Source organism: Amphiura filiformis, chromosome 16, assembly GCF_039555335.1.
Source record: "Amphiura filiformis chromosome 16, Afil_fr2py, whole genome shotgun sequence".
In the NCBI taxonomy this organism is placed as follows: Eukaryota; Metazoa; Echinodermata; class Ophiuroidea; order Amphilepidida; family Amphiuridae; genus Amphiura; species Amphiura filiformis.
In genome coordinates this window covers 49,638,309-49,662,693 of record NC_092643.1, presented here as the reverse complement: position 1 = coordinate 49,662,693, position 24,385 = coordinate 49,638,309, and the positions used below count along the sequence as shown (strand labels likewise).

Below are 24,385 nucleotides of genomic sequence, written 5' to 3'. Positions count from 1 at the left end.
CAAAGGAAAAGAAATGTAAATGATAACTATTTGAATATTTGCGGCAGTTTACGGAAACATAAAACCAGTGTAATCAGTAATTCAAACTCGTGTCAGTTTCTCCATATACTCCCGTTTTGTGTCCAAACGTGTCCAAAAATGCTATTTGGATCCAAAATGCGGGTCTTTTTCACAGGGATCTCGGGTCAAACTTAGCAGCCAGTCATGCCAAACAATACAGAAATTATATTTCGCGGTCAACTGACGTAACAAATTGATATCCGGGCATGCGTCGTTTAGAGCTAGACAGTCGTGACTCGCAAAGCCACTTATCGTATTAGTTGATCAATCGGATTAGATCATTGTTTCCATCAATAGGCGGATGCACACATTATTTATTTGATGTGGGCAGCGAGCGACCTCCTCTTTTATCATCTTCTCTGGTTAGACCAAAGACTCCACTGAAGGAGCTCCACTGAAGGAGCTACCCTGTATAAAGAAAGTTAAAATAAATAAAATAATAAATAGACTTTAAACCTGATAAGGATTATATAGGCCTAAAGGTCATTTGAGGTCATGATTAACTACGGTACAACTTCGAAGATAAGCTTGTCCACACAGGCACTATCAATGACAACCACTTGTAGTTTACATAACCATATGAAATCTTGTGGTTAGTAACTCATATAATTATTTAAACCATGACTGTATCCAAACGGGCACTATAAACTATATGCTGGCGAAGTTACGTAATTAATTGGATTAACTACCATAGCGATAGGTCCGAATTTGAACATATCGCGCTGCAGCGGTACAAGCAAGTTGAACTAATCACCTGTGTATGTCTGCAATCATAGATTGAATACAATACTGGTCTTTTCAAAGATACTAATCTTACAGGTGCAATTGATCAGCATGTTATGGTTCAATGCAGAGGTAGCGCGTGAACGTATCAGTGCAGCGCGGTATATTCAAAAATTGTTTTGACCTATTGCTATGTTAGTTAATCCGATTATTACGTAACTTCGCCAGCGTATAACCTTATCATCAAAGTTCATAACTAAGAAGTTATCAACAATTAGGTAATCATCAACCATCTGAACGTGACCAATATAAACCTTTGCATTTTGTTATCAATTTTGTTATATTAAATATAAATGCTCTTTAATACATAAGGCCAAATGCAAAAAAAATCATCACAGTGTTTATACAATAAGAACTTGATACAGGACAAAATATACATTTGTATATGAGTGTGAATTTCAAATCTATAAATTATCATTGCGCTAACCAAGTGTTACAAAATGAGAAAAAAAACAAAAAAACAAAAAAACAAAAAACACCTAGATTCGTACAGCATAAAACAAAAATACATAGCCTACTTATTCTCTTTTATTATCCCCCATTTTACATATAGATTATTTTGTAGCATAGTGATCCTGTTAGCCGTATCAGGTGCCATCTTTGGCTTGCTTCAGAGGGTCAAGTTACCACGCCTCTCATCAGCACTATTTGCCTTGCAACCAGAAATTCCTCTTAATGAGGATGATGACGACGATGATGAGCCATTATTGGAATTGAATGGAAAAGTTGGAAATGGAGAAGCAGTTACGACATATATACCACCACCTAAAAGAAGTAAGCATTAACCCTATAACCACCGCACAGTGGGCCAGAATCGCCTCAAAGTGTGCCAAAATTATAAACGGACAATCAAACGCATACAAACACGGTAAAATGACTATATTAGGGGTTTTCGAGGCTGCAGAATTCAATGGAAGCATTTTTAGAAATGTATGACGTCATAAAAATGCTGAACGGTGATTGGTCGATTATTTTTACAACAGTATTTCAAATGATACATGTTAAAATTTTAATTGAAAAAGCAAAATAGGGGTTCCAAGGGGAGCCAAATTCAATGATGACATTTTGGAAAGCGTATGACGTCATTAATATGCTGATATATGATTGGTCAATTATTCCTCCCTCAATAATTCAAATGCCTGTGTAAGAAGTATTATAAAAACTTTCAAATCGGGGGTTTTAAGGACTGCGGAATCCAATAGAGAAGTTCAAAGGCATATGACGTCATTAAAATAACGAGCCGTGATTGGTTAATTACTCTTACAACAGTGATTCAAATGTCCGATTGGAAAAGTATTATCAAATAGCATATTCAAGGTTATACGGATTGCAAAATTCACTGACAGCATTTTCTAATACGTATGACATCAATAAAATGCAGACATTGTAATTGTTTAATATAAGCAAACAAACAACCAACCAGACTAAATGTTGGGGTGGGCCCGGGGGGGTTGGGGAAAAATTTGTAGGTGATTCTTCCTGCCGGACTCCAAAACGTTGCCATTGTCTTAAACGTAATTTTGGCCCTAATTTGCAACCTATCAATATACCAATTTCCTTGAAAAAGCAACCGATTTTGCTCAAATTGGGTGCTTTTACCAATATGTTTATCAAAATACACAATAATACTGGGCGTTTTCGTCTATGGTGAAAACCCACCCATCGCTTTACCAAAATTGGCAAAAAAGCACCCCAAAAGGCAAGCACATAATACGTATACCATGTCAATGGAAGATCTCCACCCCGGATGTTACAACTTCAACGTCATCACAAACGACACTAAATAATTTGATTCAAATTGCAATTCTCCATTACAGACACGTGATTTGGTCGTTCGCTATATAGGCGAATGTGAATTTTTCAAGTAGGCCTAGACGTAATACCAAATCTAGATGTCACGTTTAAAATTAGCAGACCATGGCGTTCTTGTGTCTTGAGTTTCTTTCATAAATTCTATAATTTATATGGATGTTCAAAGCAGAATAGAATGTGCATGTAATATATGAATGTACGTTTCAATCAAAAGGCTAATGAGGTTAGAATAGGCCTACTCTAATTCCCTGATGTTCATAATTTTAAAAACAATTATTTTTCCGACCAAAACGACCACAACTTTATCACATGTCCTTAATTTCAGCACAGAGCTTAGGGTTTTTCATATGAACTGTGAAACTGAGCTACTTTGAATTGTTTTATGATATATACCATTATCATGATTAAAACTAATCCAAATGTATAGTTAGCATATGCCTTGTGATGCTGCGTATATCAGGCTCTTTTTCTTCTAAAAGATCATGTGCCTTCCTTTTCTTTGAACGATCGACAGTACCTCTCACATATTCGATGGACGTCTCGGCCCTCCTAGGAGGTGTGCTGATGAAGTTCCTTCAGAATGAGAATTAGTGCTACGAACCTCTGCAGCTGAAAGTTCAGCTGCTGCATTGGAGTTCTTCATCAAATGTCAGTTTCCGGTTAAGCCAGTCTTTATTTTGAGTGTGAAATGATCCACATAGTGTCTACAGTTATTCCATCGTTCACGTAAATGATAAAGAATGCTTTTTACTGTCTTTTAATACCTTTCAAAATGTTAAGCTATGTTATCTGGAAGTTCAATTCTATGATGAATGTGCAAAGCATCCATACAAACATGGTATGATAAATTTATATTTGAAAGTGAGCCTGCTGCATAAGCAGCATAAAAAAAGTTTTTGATAAAGATTCCATGATTTTGTTTTATCTCGATCAATGATGTTTTAAAATATTGAGACCTTATGCTATTTCTTAGAGCAGAGTTGTAGTGAAAACCGCAAAATCCCCAGGGTATTTAAGCAATATGAGGGCGCTATGCACATGACATGATAAACCCGTACGCCGTACTGATCTATCAAAATCAGCTGAAATGTGAGCAAATAGGGTACATTGTATGGGCCCTGGAATGCAGGCTGGCAAATATTTGCAAAAACCATTGCCATCAACATAGTTCTAAGACTTGTCTACAAATGATAACATTATTTTTTGAACAGGAATCGACAGGAATCCAAACTAAATTTCTATTTTTTCCCAAAAATGCATATTTTTACCGTATTTCACCAAATTAGCCTCATTACTCCTGATTAATACAATTATTTATATTTTGGCTTGAATGATCTGGTTTGACTACTATTAGGTATGACATATGCACAATGGTAAGACAACAGTTTCTCATTTACTAACGTTACATTAGTTGTTTTCAAAATTCACACTTTTACCATTTTAAGAGAAAATATAACACTTTTGGGGCAAATTCATGACTAAACGACACTTATGAAATCCATCGAAACATAAATTATGGGCCAAATAATATACTTCAGAATGTTTTCTTTCTCAAACAACTGAAAAAGTTTGGAAATTCCACATTTTTTTTCACCAAATTTTAATTTTGGCACACTTTGATTCCGCCCTGGCCCACTGTGCACCGGCGTGTCCAGGATCGGTTCCTGTGGGGGCTTAATGGCTAAAATCGCCAAAAAACAGCTGATTTTACATGATTTTTAACAAAGTGCGAGGGGCTTCAGCCCCCAAAGCACCCCTGGATACGCCACTGCTAACACCACCGAATCCAACAAAATCCAACACAAAATTACATCTAGAAGTTTCTGGACAGGGGTATACCGCTGAAACTCTGAAACCCCTACCCATGTTTAGGGATTTTTTTACCTAAAAAACGGCTGATTTGACATTTTTGACAATTTTATTCAAATCAGGGCGCATGTTAAAGGATTTTTTACCTACAAAATGGCTGATTTGACATTTTTTTCAAATCAGGACCCATATGTATGAGGTTTTTTTTTCTCAGATTTTCTTGCAAAAAAGCAATCCATGTGAGTACCCCCTGAGGGTTCATACCAACCTTAATCCATCTCCTTTATTATGCAATAAGCATATTGCATTGTGGGAAGAAATTTTGGTTCAAATTGACTTACGAATATTGGCAAAATGTTATTGTAAAATATTTGTTGGCAAACAATTTTGCAAAACAATTGTGTCAACTCTTTAATAACATTATGTTGAAATATATTTTGTATCTAGTTTTCAAAAAATGTTTTTGGACTGTATTAAAACATTTTATACCCTTTGGGCCTATATAATCCAACAATAAAACATTTTCTCCAAAATATTTTGTATTTGCTTGGTAAAACTAGTAAATATCAAACATATTTTCCTTTGTTTCACCTTATAGATATAGTTCTACGATTCCTGCAGTGCTTCTCACTGACCAATAACCTGCCTAAACTACTGGATTCTAAACAAAATGACCGCAGCATCACATGTCTTAATGGTATTCGTGTCATCAGTATGTTCTGGGTCATCCTTGGACATACATTTATATGCGCAATGAATATTGGAGCAATGGGTAAGACTCGGTGATATTTAACCCCATGAGAACTACCTGCCGATTGGCCAAAATGAATACAGTGTCCAATTTTAAACCAATCAAGGAGGGTATTAATAAGATCATCTGTAAATGAAAGTTTGACCACAAATACAGACTTGACATTTAGTCGCAAAATTCCAAGACTGGTCTGGAAGGGGTCTGCATAAACCCCACGGGCTAAGTGTCGGAGATGGTGTAAAATAATTGTTTGATAGAAAATGTGCTTTCCATTGGTTTACATTATGGGGCTCATAATTTAGTGAATTAGCCTTAAATGGCGGTTTTAAGGAGACTGAATTGGATTTTTGTGGGGGTAACATTTCTAAATCTGAGCAACATTATTCTGATGTTATCAACTTTATTGGGGTTTAAGGTGATATTTACTGAACCTAAATACCAATAAGTGTTCATCAGAACTGAAATGCACTTGTAATCTACCAGTTTTGAAAATGGGAGGAGCTTTAAAAATATATGGCTCTTAAAAGTGGTAAGCACTCAGAAAGTTTGAATGGCCCCCTGGGGCCAAATGTTACAAACTTAAGAAGCAGTGTGAGTTCTTTGGACAACCAGGAATCCGTGCATTTGTTTTTGTACTGTAAGTTTATAACATTTGACCCCCGGGAGCCATTCAAACTTTCTGAGTACGTACCACTTTCAAGAGCTATATTTTAAGCTCCTCCCATGTTAAAAAAAATTGGTACATTGCAAGTGTATTTCAGCTGATAAATGCCAATTGCTGACGAAGTTTAGGAAATATCACCTCAAATCCCTATAAATTTGATAATAACAGAACAATTTTGCATAAAGTACGAAATTGTGTCCCCCACAAAGCTCAAATTCAGCCTCTCTAAATCTACCATTTTAGGCAAATTTGCTACATTTTGAGCATCATGATGTAAACCTATGGAAAGCACACTTTCTATCAAACAATTATATTGCACCATCTCCCAGCACACCTCAATTAATATTTAGCCCGTGGGGTTTATGCAGACCCCTTTCAGACCATACTAAATGTCAAGTCTGTTGTTTAAAGGTGAACCTCATTGAAAATAAAGTTATATATCAATGGAAAGCTTATGATGCCAGGAAGCAGAAAAGAATATTTTTTATTTGCCTAACGCACCAGGATAGACATAATCTCCATGCAAAGATTGGATATTGGCACCCCCCCTAAATTACAAAACGAAATCGTTCAAATTGGGCGCTTTCGATGATGACGTCAGCACGGGGACACACAGTTACTTCCGGGTTTGATTGTAAACACAATGTCCGTGTATTACTGTGGCATGCATCGGGCCAATTCAGTCATTGTCAACTTTACAAAAAAAATATCTTCAATAAAATAAGAATTACATGAAGGAAATATCATGATCAAATCAAGAATGAAGTTCATGAAAAAAGTGTGGGATTTAAAAATGGGAAAAGTGCTGGCCGGGGTGATTTGGGATAGGCCAAGCCATCCACGATATGCATAGGGAATATTACAGTAAAGCACGAAGAGCGAAGATTCGCCGAATGAAAACAGATTGCAAAAAATAACTGCTAGTGCTACCAGTTCAGATCGTCACACCAAATGAGATGAACTTATCAAAGGAAAATGAAGGAATAGAATAAGGTACATGTACAGGATTTTTAAATTATTTCTTAGCTTTACAACCGGTCATGGCCGGTCATGTATGATAGACGAACTTGTATATAGATACATACGGGATGAGCTCAGTGACTGACCGCCGAGTGTTCAGTATCCGCGACTGTAATGTACTTACTTGCAGACAAAATGACCGATTTGATATTCACATTCTGATATTTCCAACTTATTGCTACTTCATCAGCAAAATTTATTCCTGTAAATGTTCCAAATATAAGGGAACGATTGATCAAATCTGCTGAAACACCCCATGAAACCACAGATATATGGAACACACAACGCAAGTGCTGCCGGCGGACGAAGCCCCGAACCCGGCCCCGAAGCGAGTCGCTGTGTTTGTGCATATCCGTCCCTGCCATTTCTTCAGCAATTTACGCATCGTGTTCGGTAATCCATAAAACATGAATGTTTCACTTTTTCAGTACCGTACACTGATTGTACTATCATTAAAGAATCGTGACACAAGTGACAATGTTTTAATTTTATTCAGATTTCCATTTAATAACGGTCTACTAAGCCTAAATTGTATTTATTTTATCATAAAGTATCTGCCCGAGTATCTGTTTCTTATCGTGATTGTGTGGAAAGAATGTATTACCGCAATGCGCTAAATATGAAAACCTTTATATGGGCTGGATTTGACGAAATCGACGGTTCTTTATTAATTTTTTGATTACTGCAAGACGATATTTTTAAAAATCAGATATTTTAAAATGAATCAAGAATAGGGAATGTCACAAACAAGTATTTAATTTGTTATTCGATCATGTTTATTCAGTCCATGACATGAACGGTACTCGGTAGCAGCAAGCATTTGCGCATGGGATTGATCCCAGCGCGAAATTCAAACTCAATTACCCAGTTATACCCAGCCAGTTATGACTGATTTTGTCAAAAATTTACGGAAAATGTATGTGTTGACAATAATTCTATTATTTCCAATATATATAGAAGGAACCAGCAACTTGAAGATTCCTCTAATTTCAAGCTTTATCATGTTTATTGTGAAAATCAGACTTGCCGGGCAGCTTGCAAAGTACAGGAAGCAAGTCTTGTTTACGTGTTTCCGAGTAGGATCACGTGACTGCGAACCCTGAGCTTACGTCACGAGCATTCCCAAGGTCATAGACGATTGATTTGGGTGCTTTTTGGGCGCCTTAAAAAAGACCAAAAATTCATTCATTTTTTTAATTTTTCAGCTTTATTGGCCATCAAAAAAATCGGAAAAAATTATTTTTAGTATCATGACATCATAAGCTTTTCATTGATATATAACTTTATTTTCAATGAGGTTCACCTTTAAAGCCTAGTCATAATTGGCAATTAAGATGAGCATTTTGAGTTATCAACCAATCAGAAATGCTGTTAGATGACCAGTAGTGTCCAGGGAGTTAAAAAAATATTTTGCAAATGAAAAAGGTTAGGTTTGAGGTTTGACATATGCTTGAACCTGGGTATATTAAAAAACTCAACTCATATTCCTACATGATCTATAAGGTACTCGGCCTCATAAAAAGATCCTCTGTGCTGCATGCTATGCCTTACCCTACAATATAAAATATCCAGTGGTGGTGCAAGGGGGTCTACCTCCACCAAATTTTTCTCCCCCCCCCCACCTCCCACATCAAGGACAAAATAAATCACAGAAATCCACTATCTTTGGCTATAATCACCCAATTTTAAGAATTTTTTGTCCCCCCCCCCCCTCATTTTCACCTAGAAAAAATTCTGGCAAATAAAGAACAGGGACAAGTCAAATAGTAAGTTGGGCAAGTGAATTTCTAAGTGAACTCAAGCTGAATATACTCCATCGCTGAGCAACGAGCGATTGGTATTTGCATTTTAACTTACATTGCAGAGAATCCTTTGGTTGGTATCACATTCACTCAAAGATTTGGTTTCCAGGCTGTAGGCAATGCATTCTTTTCTGTGGATACCTTCTTCTTTTTAAGGTAAGAAAATAATAAGGTAACTGCCTGCCTCGGGGGGGCACTCAACTTTGGAGGTGACGCGTATGTAGGGCTGTTAAGACCCCCTTTTTCAGCATCGCTCTCACCCAAAGACCCCATATTTTTTTACGAACAAATGCTCTGTCACCCGAAGACCCCCTATTTTTCCATTTGATCTGGCACCCAAAGACCCTTACAAGTTCAATTTGAACAGCAACTTTCATTTCTCACTGATTGTGTTACTTATTTTAAAAAAACAAAGAAACTCGAAGCCATTTAGAACTAGAAATTTGATTTTCGAGATTTCTGTGGCGCTGTTTTGGTTCTCACCCAAAGATTCCATTTAAAAAAAAGATCATGTTCTCACCCAATGACCCCATATTTTTTACATTTTGCTCTCACCGAATGCCAAAATCATGCTCTCACCCAATGACCCCACATTTTTTACATTTTGCTCTCACCGAATGCCCCTTAGTGCGAAAGTGCCAGCCCTACACCTATATCCATTTCAAATTGAAGTGCCCCCCGGCTGCCTGCCTGGGGTAAATGTGTACACCAACGCACTGAATGGTCTATTGTTCTATTGTGTCCGATTTGAGCGCTGACATATTGGAAAATGTTGCCAATCAATATTCATGAGAGTGTACATTCAACGTCCAATTTTCGAAATTGGGTGACTTGTGCTTGGCAGGTGTAAAATACATCTGACTGGGCGTTTTAAATACGTAACGCATAAAGGCATTGACATCATCGAATGGCTGCCTATAGTGCTGTTAGTGTTAGGCCTATGTGTGTGTGTGGGGGGGCTGTGTTTAGTTTCTATAATAATTATTATAAGGCCTACATTTATTTGTCATTCCTTTCTTTTCCTTTCTCTGTACTTGCTAAAGTATCACTCCCTCTTCTTATCTCCCTTCCCTTCTCCATCCCCTCTTACGTTTTGTCCCCTCTCATTCCTATCATTTTCCTTACCTTTCTATTTATTTACGTCTATTTATTTATTTCTCTTTATTTCTTCCTCTTTCTCTCTTCCTCCAGTCCCCTCTCATTCTTCATATACCCTCCTTCCACCCTCTTCCCCTCCCAAGACCTCTCACATAAGAGCTGCCCCTTCAGTACGCCACTGATTATGACATTCTCCTTCTTAAAATAAAATAAAATAAAATAAAATGTCAATTTGTAAAACAACTTTTATATAGGCCTATACCGGTATACTTATTATATGTTACATGTATACGAAGCTCCCGGGACATAGCTATTTAATACCATTATACTATAGAAATGCAGACATGGCAGCCTTGATGTGTAATCATTCAGCAAGCGCATTCAATTTATTTAAATGAAGCACCTAATGTCAGTGGGGTGACAACGAACTATACATTAGCGGCTAATGTGTGCCTTTTGTGCTTACGGCTACTCAATCACACCCTTGGGTTTATGGTAACAATAGGTACTTTTCGTTCCATTAGGCGCTTTCATGCGACTTTCATTTGATCACTTATTGACAGTAGCCTGCTAGGTAAAGCGTTAATACACTGTCGGGTCAGCTTACCGATTTAATGGCGGAAGCCCTTTGTCCCAAACAAAAGGTACCTTTCGATGAATAGCTTGTCAGATTTTAAATCGGCACAAGGTTTTAATATGTTACGTAATCTATTTCTTCTCCATCTTTAATAGCTCCATGGTGTACACTGTTAACCAGTGAAAGAAATCGGGCCTATTTAGGGATTTAAAAATATCACCCTGTTTAGCCAATTAAAAACTGTAGCTCAATCATCTTTAGTTGCAACTGATTGGCAAGTTTTAAAATTTGGCAAATTTTTGGTCCTTGCAATTTTAGGGTGATTTTTGCTTGTTTTGTTTGCTGTTATAAACAAGCCTAAAGACTTGTACAAAGTCTAACATCAGTCTATGCACTCACTCTTATTTTTAGTAAACAGAGATTTTATTTAAATTATCTTATAAACAAGGCGGTTCTCGAACCACGAGTCTCGCCTGCTTTCGCGATCGCCTGCTTTTACGATTACTTTTGGTAGAAGTAAATGAACCTGCAACAACCCATGGCGATTTCCTGTTCAATTTGAGCTTGATTGGACCAATATTGGAATTTGACCTTTGTGATCCCTAAATTTTGGTGGGTCTCGGCTGGGCACAATTACCTGGCTGATGGTGACTGTACCCACCAAGTCTCATGCCCATCCGACAATTTTTACTAATTTGACCAAAGATGACCCCTACTGACCCCAAAATGACCTTCCAAAAATTGGGCTCTAAATGTTGACTGTACCCACCAAGTTTCATGCCCCTGTGACAGTTTTAGAAATTTGACCACAGATGACCCATGGGTGACCTCAGATGTCCCTGAAATGACCTTCCAAAAATTTGACTTTAAATGTTGACTGTAACCACCAGGTGTCATGCCCATGGATGACCTTCGATGATCCCAAAATGACCTTCCAAGAATTTGGCTCTAAATGTTGACTGTACCCACCAAGTTTCATGCCCATACAACAGTTTTTAGTAATTTGACCTTAGATGACCCCTGGGTGACCCCGAAATGCCCTTCCAAAAATTTGACTCTTAATGTTGACAGTGACCACTAAATGTCATGCCCATACGACAGTTTTTAGTAATGTGACCTCAGATGACCCCTGAGTGACCTTGTAAGACCCCGAAATGACTTTCCAAAAAATGACTCTAAATGTTGACTGTACCCACCAAGTTTCATGCCCATACGACAGTTTTAGTAATTTGACCTCAGATGACCTCTGGGTGACCCTGAAATGCCCTTCCAAAAATTTGACTCTTAATGTTCACTGTAACCACTAAGTGTCATGCCCATACGACAGTTTTTAGTAATTTGACCTCAGATGACCCCTGGGTGACCTTGGATGACCCCTAAATTACCTTCCGAAACTTTAACTCTAAATGTTGACTGTACCCACCAAGTTTCATGCCCATACGACAGTTTTAGTAGTTTGACCTTAGATGACCCCTGGGTGACCTCGGATGACCCCGAAATAATCTTCTGAACATTTGACTCTAAATGTTGACTGTACGACAATAAGACAATAATTAACCTTTTTTTGTGCTTGGCATCCACTGCCTCCCCCACCCCACCCCACCGGCAGGCACCCCACCATGGGCCTTGACAGTAGTTAGAATTTCAGGACGACAAACATTTTAGCAGATGTAGCTCCCCAAAAGAGACCATTTTTGACATAAAAACCTGTTTTAGACATTTTTTTGAAAAAATGCTTCCTTCTCCCTAAAAAGGTGGTTTTAAATGTTCAGTTTCCTATCCTTTTGTACATGAGAGACATTCTTCAAAGTTTTTTTTTGGCCTAATAACTTGGCCTACGTGACCGAAATTGATATATATATATAATGCGCAATATAAAAACAATATTTCATTAAATTTTTGACCCCCCTCAACTTCGAGTGTGTGGGAGGGGGCCACATGGGGGGGGGTACTAGTGTACATGAAGACTACATTGTATGATAGACATTTTTGACATAATAACCCGTTTTAGACATAATTGTTGAAAAAATGCTTCCTTCACCCTAAAAAGGTGGGTTTAAATGTTCAGTTTCCTATCCTTTTGTACATGAGAGACATTCTTCAAAGTCTTTTTTGGCCTAATAACTTGGCCTACATGACCGAAATTGATATATATAATGCGCAATATAAAAACAATATTTCATTAAATTTTTGACCCCCCCCTCAACTTCGAGTGTGTGGGAGGGGGCCACATGGGGGGGGGTACTAGTGTACATGAAGACTACATTGTATGATAGACAATTTTTGACATAAAAACCTGTTTTAGACATTTTTTTGAAAAAATGCTTCCTTCACCCTAAAAAGGTGGGTTTAAATGTTCAGTTTCCTATCCTTTTGTACATGAGAGACATTCTTCAAAGTCTTTTTTGGCCTAATAACTTGGCCTACATGACCGAAATTGATATTTATAATGCGCAATATAAAAGCAATATTTCATTAAATTTTTGACCCCCTCAACTTTGAATGTGGGGGAGGGGCTAGATGGGGGGTACTAGTGTGCATGAAGACTACATTGTATGATAAGAGTAATTTGTTAAACATATAGAGTGATGTCACTAGCAGTACAAATTGGGACTAAAATAGTAGGCCTATCCCAAGGGAAATACATAGGTCTACACACACTCAGATGACCCCTGGATGACCTCGGGTGACCTTGACGCACTAACCAATACAAACTTGTTCTGTCTGGGGTGAAGATGCACCCACCCACCAAGTTTGAAGAACGTGCGACCCCTAGTCTCCGAGAAAATAGGTTTTTGCATTTTATGCATAAAGTATGCAAATTAGGTACTTAATTACCATATTTTGCGCTGAAAATCGAATCGGGTTGAGATCCTCTGGTCATACTACCCTCTACCACGTTATGTTGACCGTACCCACCAAGTTTCGTGCCCATACGAGTTTTTTTAGTCATTTGACCTCAGATGACCCCTGGATGACCTCGGGTGACCTTGACGCAGTAACCAATACAAACTTGTTCTGTCTGGGGTGAAGATGCACCCACCCACCAAGTTTGAAGAACGTGCGACCCCTAGTCTCCGAGAAAATAGGTTTTTGCATTTTATGCATAAATTATGCAAATTAGGTACTTAATTAGCATATTTTGCCCTGAAAATCGAATCGGGTTGAATCGAATCATACTACCCCCTACCACGTTTCATCATCATAGGGCTTAGGGATCTTACGAATCCCCCAGATACAGCTCCACAAGGCGGATTTCTTCAGATTTCCAACCATATTTGTAGAATCGTTCCGCATAAATTATGCAACTGAATTAACAACTAAATGCGCATACTTTTCGCCGAAAAACTAATCAGGTGATCAGCAGGTGTGTATCATTCCTGTCACCAGGTTTCGTTACCATGCGCCCGACGGATCTTGAGATAGTCTGTCCACAAACTCCGCTATCAATTTGCGCTGATTTTCGCATAAATTATGCAAATTAGCTATGTTAATTTGCATATTTTTTCACCGAAAACATATGGTTACGGAGCAAACTTGGATACCCTTCCTCCCACCAAGTAGCGTCGCCGTAGGTCTTACGTTTCCCCAGATACAGTTACGGACGGACACACATACACACATATTAACACGTATCAAATCAAATCAAACCAGCATGACAAAATAATATAGCACCAACTAGAGGAACAATTATTTGACCAAAAAAACCAAACAAATTAACATCTCTATATATAAATACACTGTTAAATACATATGACACCACTAATAACATCAAATTATAGCTTAAACCATGCTTCCTTGCTTAAACTTCAACATATTCTTAAAACATTTGAGGCGTTCCTTACATCATAATCAATTTTGTTCCACACCTCAACACCGCTGTACGAGAAAGAAAATTTAAAATATTCGGTATCATTACCATTAGAGCAAGGTGGCAACGCTAGCAGACCAGCTGCAGCTTGTCTTGTATGAATGCCATGATTATCAGATACATATTTACATTTGGAAGAAAGATATGATGGCGCCAGGCCATTTAAAGATTTAAACATCAGCAGTGCTTTAAAATAATTGCAACGATCATAAAGTGAATTCCATCCTAATACTGGAAACATATATAGACGAGGTTTGGGAATTAACGCTCAAAATAATTCTAGCACATCATTTTTGTAAGACATTGAGTTTGTGTACATCATTTTCATATCGACCGAACCATACAACACAGCAATAGTCAAAACAGGGTTGAATCAATGACTTGTACAAGATATTAAGGGTGTTACTATCAAGAAATGTGCTCAGACGTCTTAAAAGAGATACATGTATTTTACAGAACAATTTCTGAATAACACAATTTACTTGCTTATGCCACAGTAATTCATCATCAATTAAAACACTGAAAAAGAATCTTCATCAACTTTACGTAATCTTGCACTACTGCCTAATAACATTACTTTAGTCTTATTTGTATTGAGGAAAAGCTTGTTTTTATGCAGCCATTTAGTTATCGCCTCAAGATCCTCTGTAAGCTTTTTATCATTGATAAAAATTATAAACAAAAGCGGGCCAAGGATATTGCCTTGTGGAACCCCTGTATTAATGGGTAATGTATCTGAAACAACTCCATTAAACGACACTCTTTGCATTCTGCCACTCAGATAGGATTTAAACCAATTGAGGGTGTTGTTTGATGCTCCAATATCGTGAAGTTTATTAATCAGAATATCATGATTCACGGTATCGAACGCCTTCCTTAAATCAATAAGGGCCATGACCGTCATTTTACCAGAATTGATATTAGAGAGCCAGTCGTCCACCATATCAACAAGGGCTGATTCTGTTGAATGCCCAGGACGAAAACCAGACTGGTGCTCATTAAGAATTTCATGTTGCGATACATAACAATACACGTGATTGTGAACGGCCCTCTCAATAATTTTACTGACAACAGGCAAGATAGATATAGGCCTGTAGTTGTTTGTGTCATCAAGATCACCACCTTTGTGCAACGGAATAACTTTAGCCTCTTTCCAGGCAGATGGGAACACGCCTGTTGATAAAGAGAGGTTTAGAATGTATGTTAAACTCTCAATTGCAGGACGAGCTAATTTTAGAATTCTGCAGCTTAAGTCATCAAGACCAGTTGCCTTGGTTGCACTCATTTTACGAAGTTCCTTATCAACAAAATCAGGTGATATGAGAGGTAAGTCAAGGATGGACCTGAACATAAAATCATCATTCTTTTTTTGATCATTATCATTACTCGTATTTGTACTATCGAGACCATTAATCAATTCTCGCTATTCGCAATAAGGGCGCCGCCAGCGGTTTGCGATGTAATCATGATGTATCATGGGAAAAGGTCGACATCCAAGTCCGCGCAATACGAATATTACCATGCTATTACATAGGAACACGTGACAATATTTTTTAGTTTGTCAATATAACGGTATTACACGCAAATCGATAGAGAAAAATTAATTGTGCACATTTCAAATCACATTATTAAGTATTATTGAGTATCGATTCGCGTGTAACACCTTTATTTTGACAAACTAAAAAAATATTGTCAAGTGTTCCTATGTAATAGCATGGTAATATTCGTATTGCGCGGACTTGGATGTCGACCTTTTCCCATGATACATCACGATTACATCGCAAACCGCTGGCGGCGCCCTTATTGTGAATAGCGAGAATTTAGTTGCAACATTTGCAAAATGCGTGTTAAGACCATTTGATATATCATCATCAGATGTTAAAACATTACCTTCAAATACGATGGAAGATGGCTTACACGTTCTCTTTGATGGGAGGACTCTTTTAAGAGACTGCCAAAGTTTGCTCGAGTCATTACAATTTTGACTGATCAATTCTTTATAATACTTAGTCTTAGCAGATAAGACTAGTTACCTTATTGCGGGCAGTTTTTTATGCCTTCCAATCAGAACTGTTATTTGACTTAACTGCCTGTCGATGGAGAGAATCTCTCTTCCACATTTCTTTCTTAATCTCGGCACTTAGCCATTTAGATGGAGAGGTCTTAACACGTTTAACCTTTTTAGGTAAATGATTATTTACAAAAAAAAAAAACATTTTATCCCACAATTTCAACGCATCATCAATATTATCATGTTTAGTAATATCAAACCATGGCTGTTTGTAAAGATCATTCACAAAAATTTGTTCATTGAAATCTTTGAAACAACGATAATTAATTGACTTGTTGCCATTTTTTATAGGCCTTGCCTTACGCACTGCATAAATCATATAATGATCACTGATGGAGGTTTGTATAACACCACTCTCATTATACAGTTCACTTTTTGAGGTAAAAAATAAATCGATGATTGTCCTACTTGCAGGTGTAACACGAGTTGGAACCGTAATTAATTGCTGCAATTGAAACATGTTACAAATTTTAAGTCATTACAGTCAGCCGCCTGGACAACCAATTCTTTAGAAATGCTTAGTCGCGCTAAAAGTCGATCGATACATGTAAAAATCAGCACAATTCAGAGATACACCTTTTTGCTATGAAATTAATTTTCTCGGTCAAATATAAAGCAATATTTTTTTTCCTTCAGTAATGTCAGTTAAAAACTTGGTGCTTGGATATACATTTTTTAAAAAATCCTGGTGTTAAAATTAAGCATCAAATTGTGTCTTTTAGTGTGATATTTTTTATTTTTATAGGCCTTGAATTCGCCTGCGAGCTTTTTACGGAATTCATTTTTTAGCGTCTCAAACTAATATAGTTTGCTAAAGAAAGATATTTTCCACCTCTGTAAAGCACATCGTGTGGGTCTATATGTTATAGTTTTGTCAGAATTTCCGTTTTTGTTTTACCCTTTTTCCATTCATGTTCCGAAAATGTCAAATCAGTACTTTTATCTCGAGAGCAACCAGCAGAAATAGTCGATATTTCCTTTGTTGTTATCCAGGTCAATTTTTCATTGAAAGCAAATTGCCCGACCAGCGATTAAATCCCCAATTGGGTGTTCTGGTTAAACATGATCAGTAGGAGCGCTATAGGTCTGGGAATTTCTTTGCTATATTGAAGTTCTGGCAACACTATAGCCATGCCGGTATTCCTATTAAACCCAGGGATATCGATCGACAATGCTTGTACTAGCCTTAGATTTCAGCGTTGATTTTGAATTTTTTTCAGCCGACAGTGAAAGATGGTGAAATCAAACGGAAATTCTGACAAAACTATGATATATCGCTCACGGTGATGTGCGTTAGAAAGTTGGGAAAAATCCTTCATTAGCGAACTATATTACTTTGAAAAGCTAAAAGGTTGATCCAAAAAAGGCTCGCGGGCAGAGTTTAAGCCTATCAAAATCGAAAATCTTACACGAAATGACTGAATTTCACGCCTAAGTTTAACACTAGGATTTGAAATAAAAATACAGTATCAAGCGCTACAATTTGACCTGACATGTACTGAAAAATGAAAATGATTGCTTTTTATTTGGCCGAGAAAATTAATTTTACATTGAAAAGGTGTAACTCAAAATTTAGCTCATTTCAACACCAAATTCGATCGTTTGTATTGCCTCATTAAATGACTGAGTGAGCCTTGCAGAACAAAAGAATCCGTTGTCCAGGTTGCTAACTGATTAGTTTGTTTACAATTTACACCAATTGAAACATCACAATTGAAGTCACCAAGCAATGTGATTTCTTTATTCTCAACAGACGCATTTGAAAGCATGGTAGACAGTTTGTTTGAAAACAGGGTGTTTTTACCGTCTGGGTTATACACTGCACAAACTAAAATTGAACTCATGTGAGGTGGAGTAACCTCAACCCAAATACATTCAACAGTATTGTCACATAAATCATCTCTTCTTTTAAATCACATCTCAATATATTATAACCATCTAATTTCACTTCTTCATCACTGATTGTCGAGTCACACAAAGTTTCATTTACACCAATAACATCGAACGTATGACCACACATGTATCTAAATTCATCAATTTTACTGACAAGACTACAAATATTAAGATGGGCAAATTTTATACCCTTGCTTTTTAGAACAGGGATTTTACCATCTTGTAGTTGTAAATACTCATTTGTATTCTCAGTATCACCTGTATCATTATTATTGGATGAAATAGCATGATTAATATTACGGTTTTTAACATGAACTTCATTTACATGTGTAGCACACTCTGTATCATTAATGTGATTACTTGATGGAATAACCTCATGACCATGTTGACAAGTATTTTTTGCTTGAACTTCATTGTCATTATCACACACAGTTATACACTCTGTTCCAGTTTCACTTGTATTATTACTAGATGAAATAAATAAATCAGTGACATTAATATCAATATTGGATGGAATAACACTATAACCCTGGGCACTATAATCATGATGACTATTATTTTTTACCTGCACTTCATTACCATAAACAAGAACACACTCTGCATCGTTATCAATTACATCATTATTGGATACAATACAATTATAACAGTTTCATTTGCATAATTATTGAATGAAATAACATGATTTCTTTTACTGTTTTTAACATCAAATTCATATACACATGTAATATCACATTCTGTTTCAGGTTCACTTGTGTCATTGTTATAAGATACAGCTAAACCAGTCTCATCTGTATCATTACTAGATGGAATAAACTCATGACCATGTTGAAAACTATTTTTTGCTTGAACTTCAATGTCATTACTACACACACTTATAGATTGTGTTTTCGTTTCACTATCATGACTAGATGATAGTAACACTATAATCATGTTTACTCTTGTTTTTTACCTGAACTTCATTAACATAAACACACTCTGCATCGTTATCAAGTACATGTACATCATTATGCGATAAAATACAATTATAACAAGTTTCATTTGCATCATTAATATTGGATGAGATAACATGATTATTGTTAAGGTTTTTAACATGAACCTCATTTACACATGTAATAGCACATTCTTCGTGTTCACTTGTGTCATCATGGTCATTGTTAGATGAAATAGCTAAGTAGCTATTGTTTTGTACCTGAGCTTCATTAACAGACACAATAGGACACTCTGTATCATATTTATTTGCATCATTATTGTATGCATTTAATTTAAAAACAGTCTCATCTATATCATTGTTAAATGAAATATCATTTTCACCATTGTTTTGTACTTGAACTTCATTATATTTTACAATACCACATTGCTCTGTTTCGGCACACATTTTTACGTGGCCAGAAACCTATTTCCTATTTGCCAAGTTTATGCAATAACGCTCTTTATGACCCAACTTATTGCATGCACGACAGCGTACACGACGGTCAAATCAGGGATATGAGATCCCTGGTCAAATCTACAAGTTTTTGTGGCGCCCTCTACAGAGGCGCCACAATATATAGGCATGATTTTGAGAAAAGCTTCTAATTTCACTCTTGCTAGATTGACTTCGCAATTGTTTTGCTAAAATTATGCCCAGCTCAGAAATAAAACCACAATTTGCTTGGATTTTATTTTATTGTTGTTTTCTGATATGCACGGGATAAAATGGTGAGCGTATATTCTTTGTTTAAAATACAAAATTAGGATTTATAAAAACACCAAATAAATCCTGACCTTTGTATGCGTTCAACCAGTTTACCGTGTGCCTTAGAACCCGATAGACGGTGACATTTGACCATACACTAGGATCCACAACATGCTCATCTATCATGGGAACAGTTCTTAAACCCTAATACATTTGTACATTCATCCTTTGAAAATATGGGTACACAAACTCATACTCTGCAACTTAAGGTCAAATTTTGCACTATGATTATGTAATTGAGGTTATTGGACTATGCCATTGGGATGAGACTCTTGTGGTCCATAGTGATAAGATCAATTAACGAGGCCTCTTAAACTGATGGCTTTTGTTTGCTAATTACCATAGAATCTATATAGCGGTTATTCATTGGATTAAGTAAATAACTAAATCCTGTTATCTACCCAGCAATGTTTGCTTATCTTAATAATTGTAACACACTGTAGTGTACTAAATGGCAAGACAGAAAAGGCAAACAGACAGAAATTTAGAGTTTTAAATTAGAGAGTTGACAGGAAGTTGTAAGAGTTAAATTGTTATGGATATGATTGGTGTAAGCGCGAAAATGTTGAATGTCAGATCAAAGTCATCCGAGGTGAATTAAGTAATGTCAATCACAAATTGTTACAGGTCATTTGAGGTGGACTAAGTTTATATTTGGATCATCTTCTACTCTTCCCTAGAAAAATCATTATAATACCAAATCTACACACCATGGATTTCACCATATCACGTCCAAATTCACATTGGGCGCCACATTCCTTTTTTAAAGGAATTTTTATTTGATCATTGATTTTTGAGTCCGCAATTAAAGCAACCCGAATACCCTGCGGTATTATCGCGGGCCCGAGTGTTCTCAACTTGGGATCCATGATGTCTGGAAACTTGAGATCCGCAGGCGGGTTTGCAATATTCTGATGCGGAATACTCGGCGGTATTATCGCGGGTTCGAGTGTTCGCAATTTGGTATCCATGATGTCAAGAAGTCTCGAGCTTCATAGGCGCGTTCGCTTAAATGTCCCTGGTCACGACGTTCATATTGACTTTTTGAAGCAGATCGGCGACGTCTTCTGTTGGACTGTGACTTGACTTGGGTCCAATTGCCGGAGTGCTTTAGATCATCAACAGCGTTTGTGAACGCGGATATTAGGGTTTCATTACCTCGCGCACTAAGGTGTAGTCCGTCTACAAACTGTGACGAGTCAATTGACCCGTTCTTATATATAGGTCATGTTATCTCCTGCATCGATGAAATTGCAGTCTACACGACGGGCAAGATCATGAAGTTCATGATTTAGTTGCTGTATTTCATCTCTGTAGCGCTTGTCACCTCGTGGACAGACAGCAGATACATAGATACTTGACATCGGAGTTTCAACCAGAAGGAGTGTGATTAAGGCTTCCATGGATTCGGTAACCTCTTTAGCGGGGGTTTTGTTAGAAATGTCATTTATGGCAGCATGAATGACAATGTTTTTATAGCTTTTTAGGTCTGTTTTGCAATTCAGTTCCCTGAAAATGTCTAACACTGTGGCACCACTGATGGGCTGGACATCAGCGTTCTCAAACATATCACTGTGGATATCTCTCAGCATTGAGTCTCCAATGATGAAAGTACCAGATGGTTCAGTCTCAGGATGTGCTTTGTCACTCTTTAAAGGGAGTTCAGCTTGTTTTTTGTCAGCTGAATTTGTCGCCAAATTTAAGTTTATGATCTCTTTTATCTCATTCTTTAGCGTCTCGTTTTCTTTTATTAGAATTTCTTGAGTTTTCAACAGTGCCTGTTGGTCTTTTCTGAGCGATTCATTTTCCTTTTTGAGGATGTCTTGGGTTTTCAGAATTGTCTGTTGTTGAGTGTTCATTTCTTTTTGTTGACTCGTTAGAAAAGCTACTGTCTTTTGTAAGTTTTTCATTGTTTCATGAAAGTCTTTGCATTTTTGGCACGTCCATAATTTGTAGATTTGGAGGGCCGTTTTGTGCAAATAGTTAACCCAAATAGTTAACCAAAACAACCTAATAAACATGATATGAAACATTAAACCTGAAATTGGAACATAAATTTCTATTCTCATTAGCAACAATAATTATGTCAGTGTCATATAAAGTGAACCATTTTAACAACGGGGTGACACATACCGACGTATAGTGCAATAGCTGCCCTGTGAACATTTTACAATTTTCACACAGTATATTGTGCTCATCTACACATGGCAGCTTCATAAGGCAGCTATTGCACTTACCCACTTCTGGCACTGAGCAGTCGAATTGCCATACTAACCACACATTGATAATTTGCCATGTAGGGAATATGGTACTGGCATCAGTTTGTGCAGTCTATAATACCAAATTTATTAATTTGTTTTAAACAATGTATTGATGCTAGCACTGGTAGCATCCATTACTGCTTGTAGACAGGAAGTCTGGAAAGTTGACCTCAACGCTGTGGGTGATCTTCCTGTGCTTTTGAATGGGACAGCAGTACTTGGCCAATTTTTAGACCAAAATTTTGGATTTTTCAGATTTTTTTCTAAGTTTGTGAGAGCGTAACAGGACTATCTGTCGATGGATTTTTATTTCCGTTGGTAAATATTTTTGAAATTAAGTTTTTCATAAGATATTAAAAAGGCAGAGACCCCTGCTGTATAATGAATTAGCTAGGTAAGTTTTGAGTAACCGTGATGAAAATTATCAAAAAAGTGCTTATTCTTTTGTGTGTGTACAGTCCATCACCTGTCACTTGGTAGTCTCAAACATGTCTAATGGCGCTGCCCATGGCCACTCGATGAATTGTTTAATTTGAAATAATCAATTTGATATTATAGACTGTTGTGCATGATGTCATATTGATCAGGTTTCTGTAGAATTAAATTGACAATTTACAAGATGATCAAACTCCAACAATTTTAGACTCTTACTAATTACTGATATTTATTTGTTATAACCAAACTGTTTTACTGTCTTTGTTTTTTATTGGATTTTTTCAGTGGATTCCTGTTAGGATTTTTAACCTTGTCAAGGATGGCTAAATCAGATGGCAAAATCCCTTGGTTTTGGTTTTATTTCCATAGATTTTGGAGGTAAGTTGAAAGTATTTGATCATTGTATTCTGTAGACCCAGAGCAGGCCTGTATAGGATTGGGGGGGGGGGGTGCATTGGGCTTAACAGTAGACCTTTTGTAAATTTTTCCTTCAGAAAAGGGCTGATTGCCAGGTCATGATGTTTTTACAGAAAAATGGACCTTTTTTTGGATTGGCATTGGGGGTGAACAGCACAATCGACCTGCAAGTCATCATTTATGGTAGGAATTTAAGGCCTATATCAAATTCTTTTCCCCGCTAATTTTACCCCAAATTTAAAACATACAGACCAAAAAAATCTTCAGATGATTTAAAGACGGTTTCAGGTCAGTGATTAGGGTTGGTATTTGCACTTGTTAGTGTTTTAGATTGGAGTCTTCTTGAGGATACCAATAGTAACAGGTATTATATGAATGGCTCCCCACTATCAATTTCCACTGTTATTTTGTTGTTTCCCATTGAAATAATTGGACTCTGAATTTTATTATTTCCAGATTAACTCCAGTCTACATGTTCACCATCCTCGTCTATATGTACTTAGTTCCATATTTTGGTGAAGGACCTTTCTGGCAATTGTTTGTTCCACGACCCATATGTCCAAAGTACTGATGGACAAATCTCTTGTATATCAACAACTTCTGGCCAAAAATTTTTTCTGAAGGGGTAAGAAATCTGGGACTTGGAGGTAGCTTGGAGGTGTAACAACTGGTGGAGAGGTAGGGGGCAAGGACATAATTGACCAAAACGTTCACCTGTGGCCCGGATTGAGGCCACAATTGGCCTCAATTTTGTCCATTTTAGGATTAAAATTATCACACTCTCCATGTGCATTTGTCTCAGTAAAGTCTAATTGGTAGAGGGTTAACGGGACAATTTTGCCACCTGTGGGCTCAGTGACCATGCTACGCCCGTGGATCAAACTGGTTATCATGCTCCTAGCTGGGGGTAAGAATTTATGAGGCATTATAACTTTGTTTAACCAGAGAAGATTCTCATCTTCTCTGGTTTAACCAAGAGAGTGTGATGTGAATGGTACAGTAAACTCATTTTTGTCTACATTTCAGTGCGTTGCATGGACTTGGTATTTGGCCAATGACATGCAATTTTTCATCATCAGTCCGATATTCCTCATACCATTATTTCTGTAAGTATTAATCTGTAGAATGTTGTAATAAGTATCAAGCAAGTGAGTGAGTGAGTGAGCGAGTGAATAATTGAGTTATAGGGAGTGGGTGGGTGAGTGAGTGAGTGAGTGAGTGAGTGAGTGAGGAGTGAGTGAATAATTGAGTTAGGGAGTGGGTGGGTGAGTGAGTGAGTGAGAGAGTGAGTGAGTTAGGGAGTGGGTGGGTGAGTTGGTGGGGGTG

General features: G+C 37.2%; 2 protein-coding genes and 1 long non-coding RNA gene across 3 annotated transcripts in view; 2 read left to right on the top strand and 1 right to left on the bottom strand.

Moving 5' to 3' along the window:
* LOC140136137 (nose resistant to fluoxetine protein 6-like) overlaps positions 1–23,717 on the top strand; it is an 80,193-nt gene extending 56,476 nt beyond the window's left edge. The window contains exons 5-9 of the mRNA XM_072157842.1: positions 1,397–1,617; positions 5,063–5,236; positions 8,764–8,857; positions 22,928–23,020; positions 23,516–23,717. Of these exons, the coding sequence (XP_072013943.1) occupies positions 1,397–1,617; positions 5,063–5,236; positions 8,764–8,857; positions 22,928–23,020; positions 23,516–23,630 (697 nt within the window). The 3' untranslated portion in view covers positions 23,631–23,717. The remainder of the gene's footprint in view (positions 1–1,396; positions 1,618–5,062; positions 5,237–8,763; positions 8,858–22,927; positions 23,021–23,515) is intronic.
* Positions 1–24,385, top strand: part of LOC140136145 (uncharacterized) — a 269,844-nt gene that overhangs the window by 133,447 nt on the left and 112,012 nt on the right. The window lies entirely within an intron of this gene.
* Positions 1–24,385, bottom strand: part of LOC140136422 (uncharacterized) — a 123,299-nt gene that overhangs the window by 47,025 nt on the left and 51,889 nt on the right. The gene's annotated exons all lie outside the window — the stretch shown is intronic.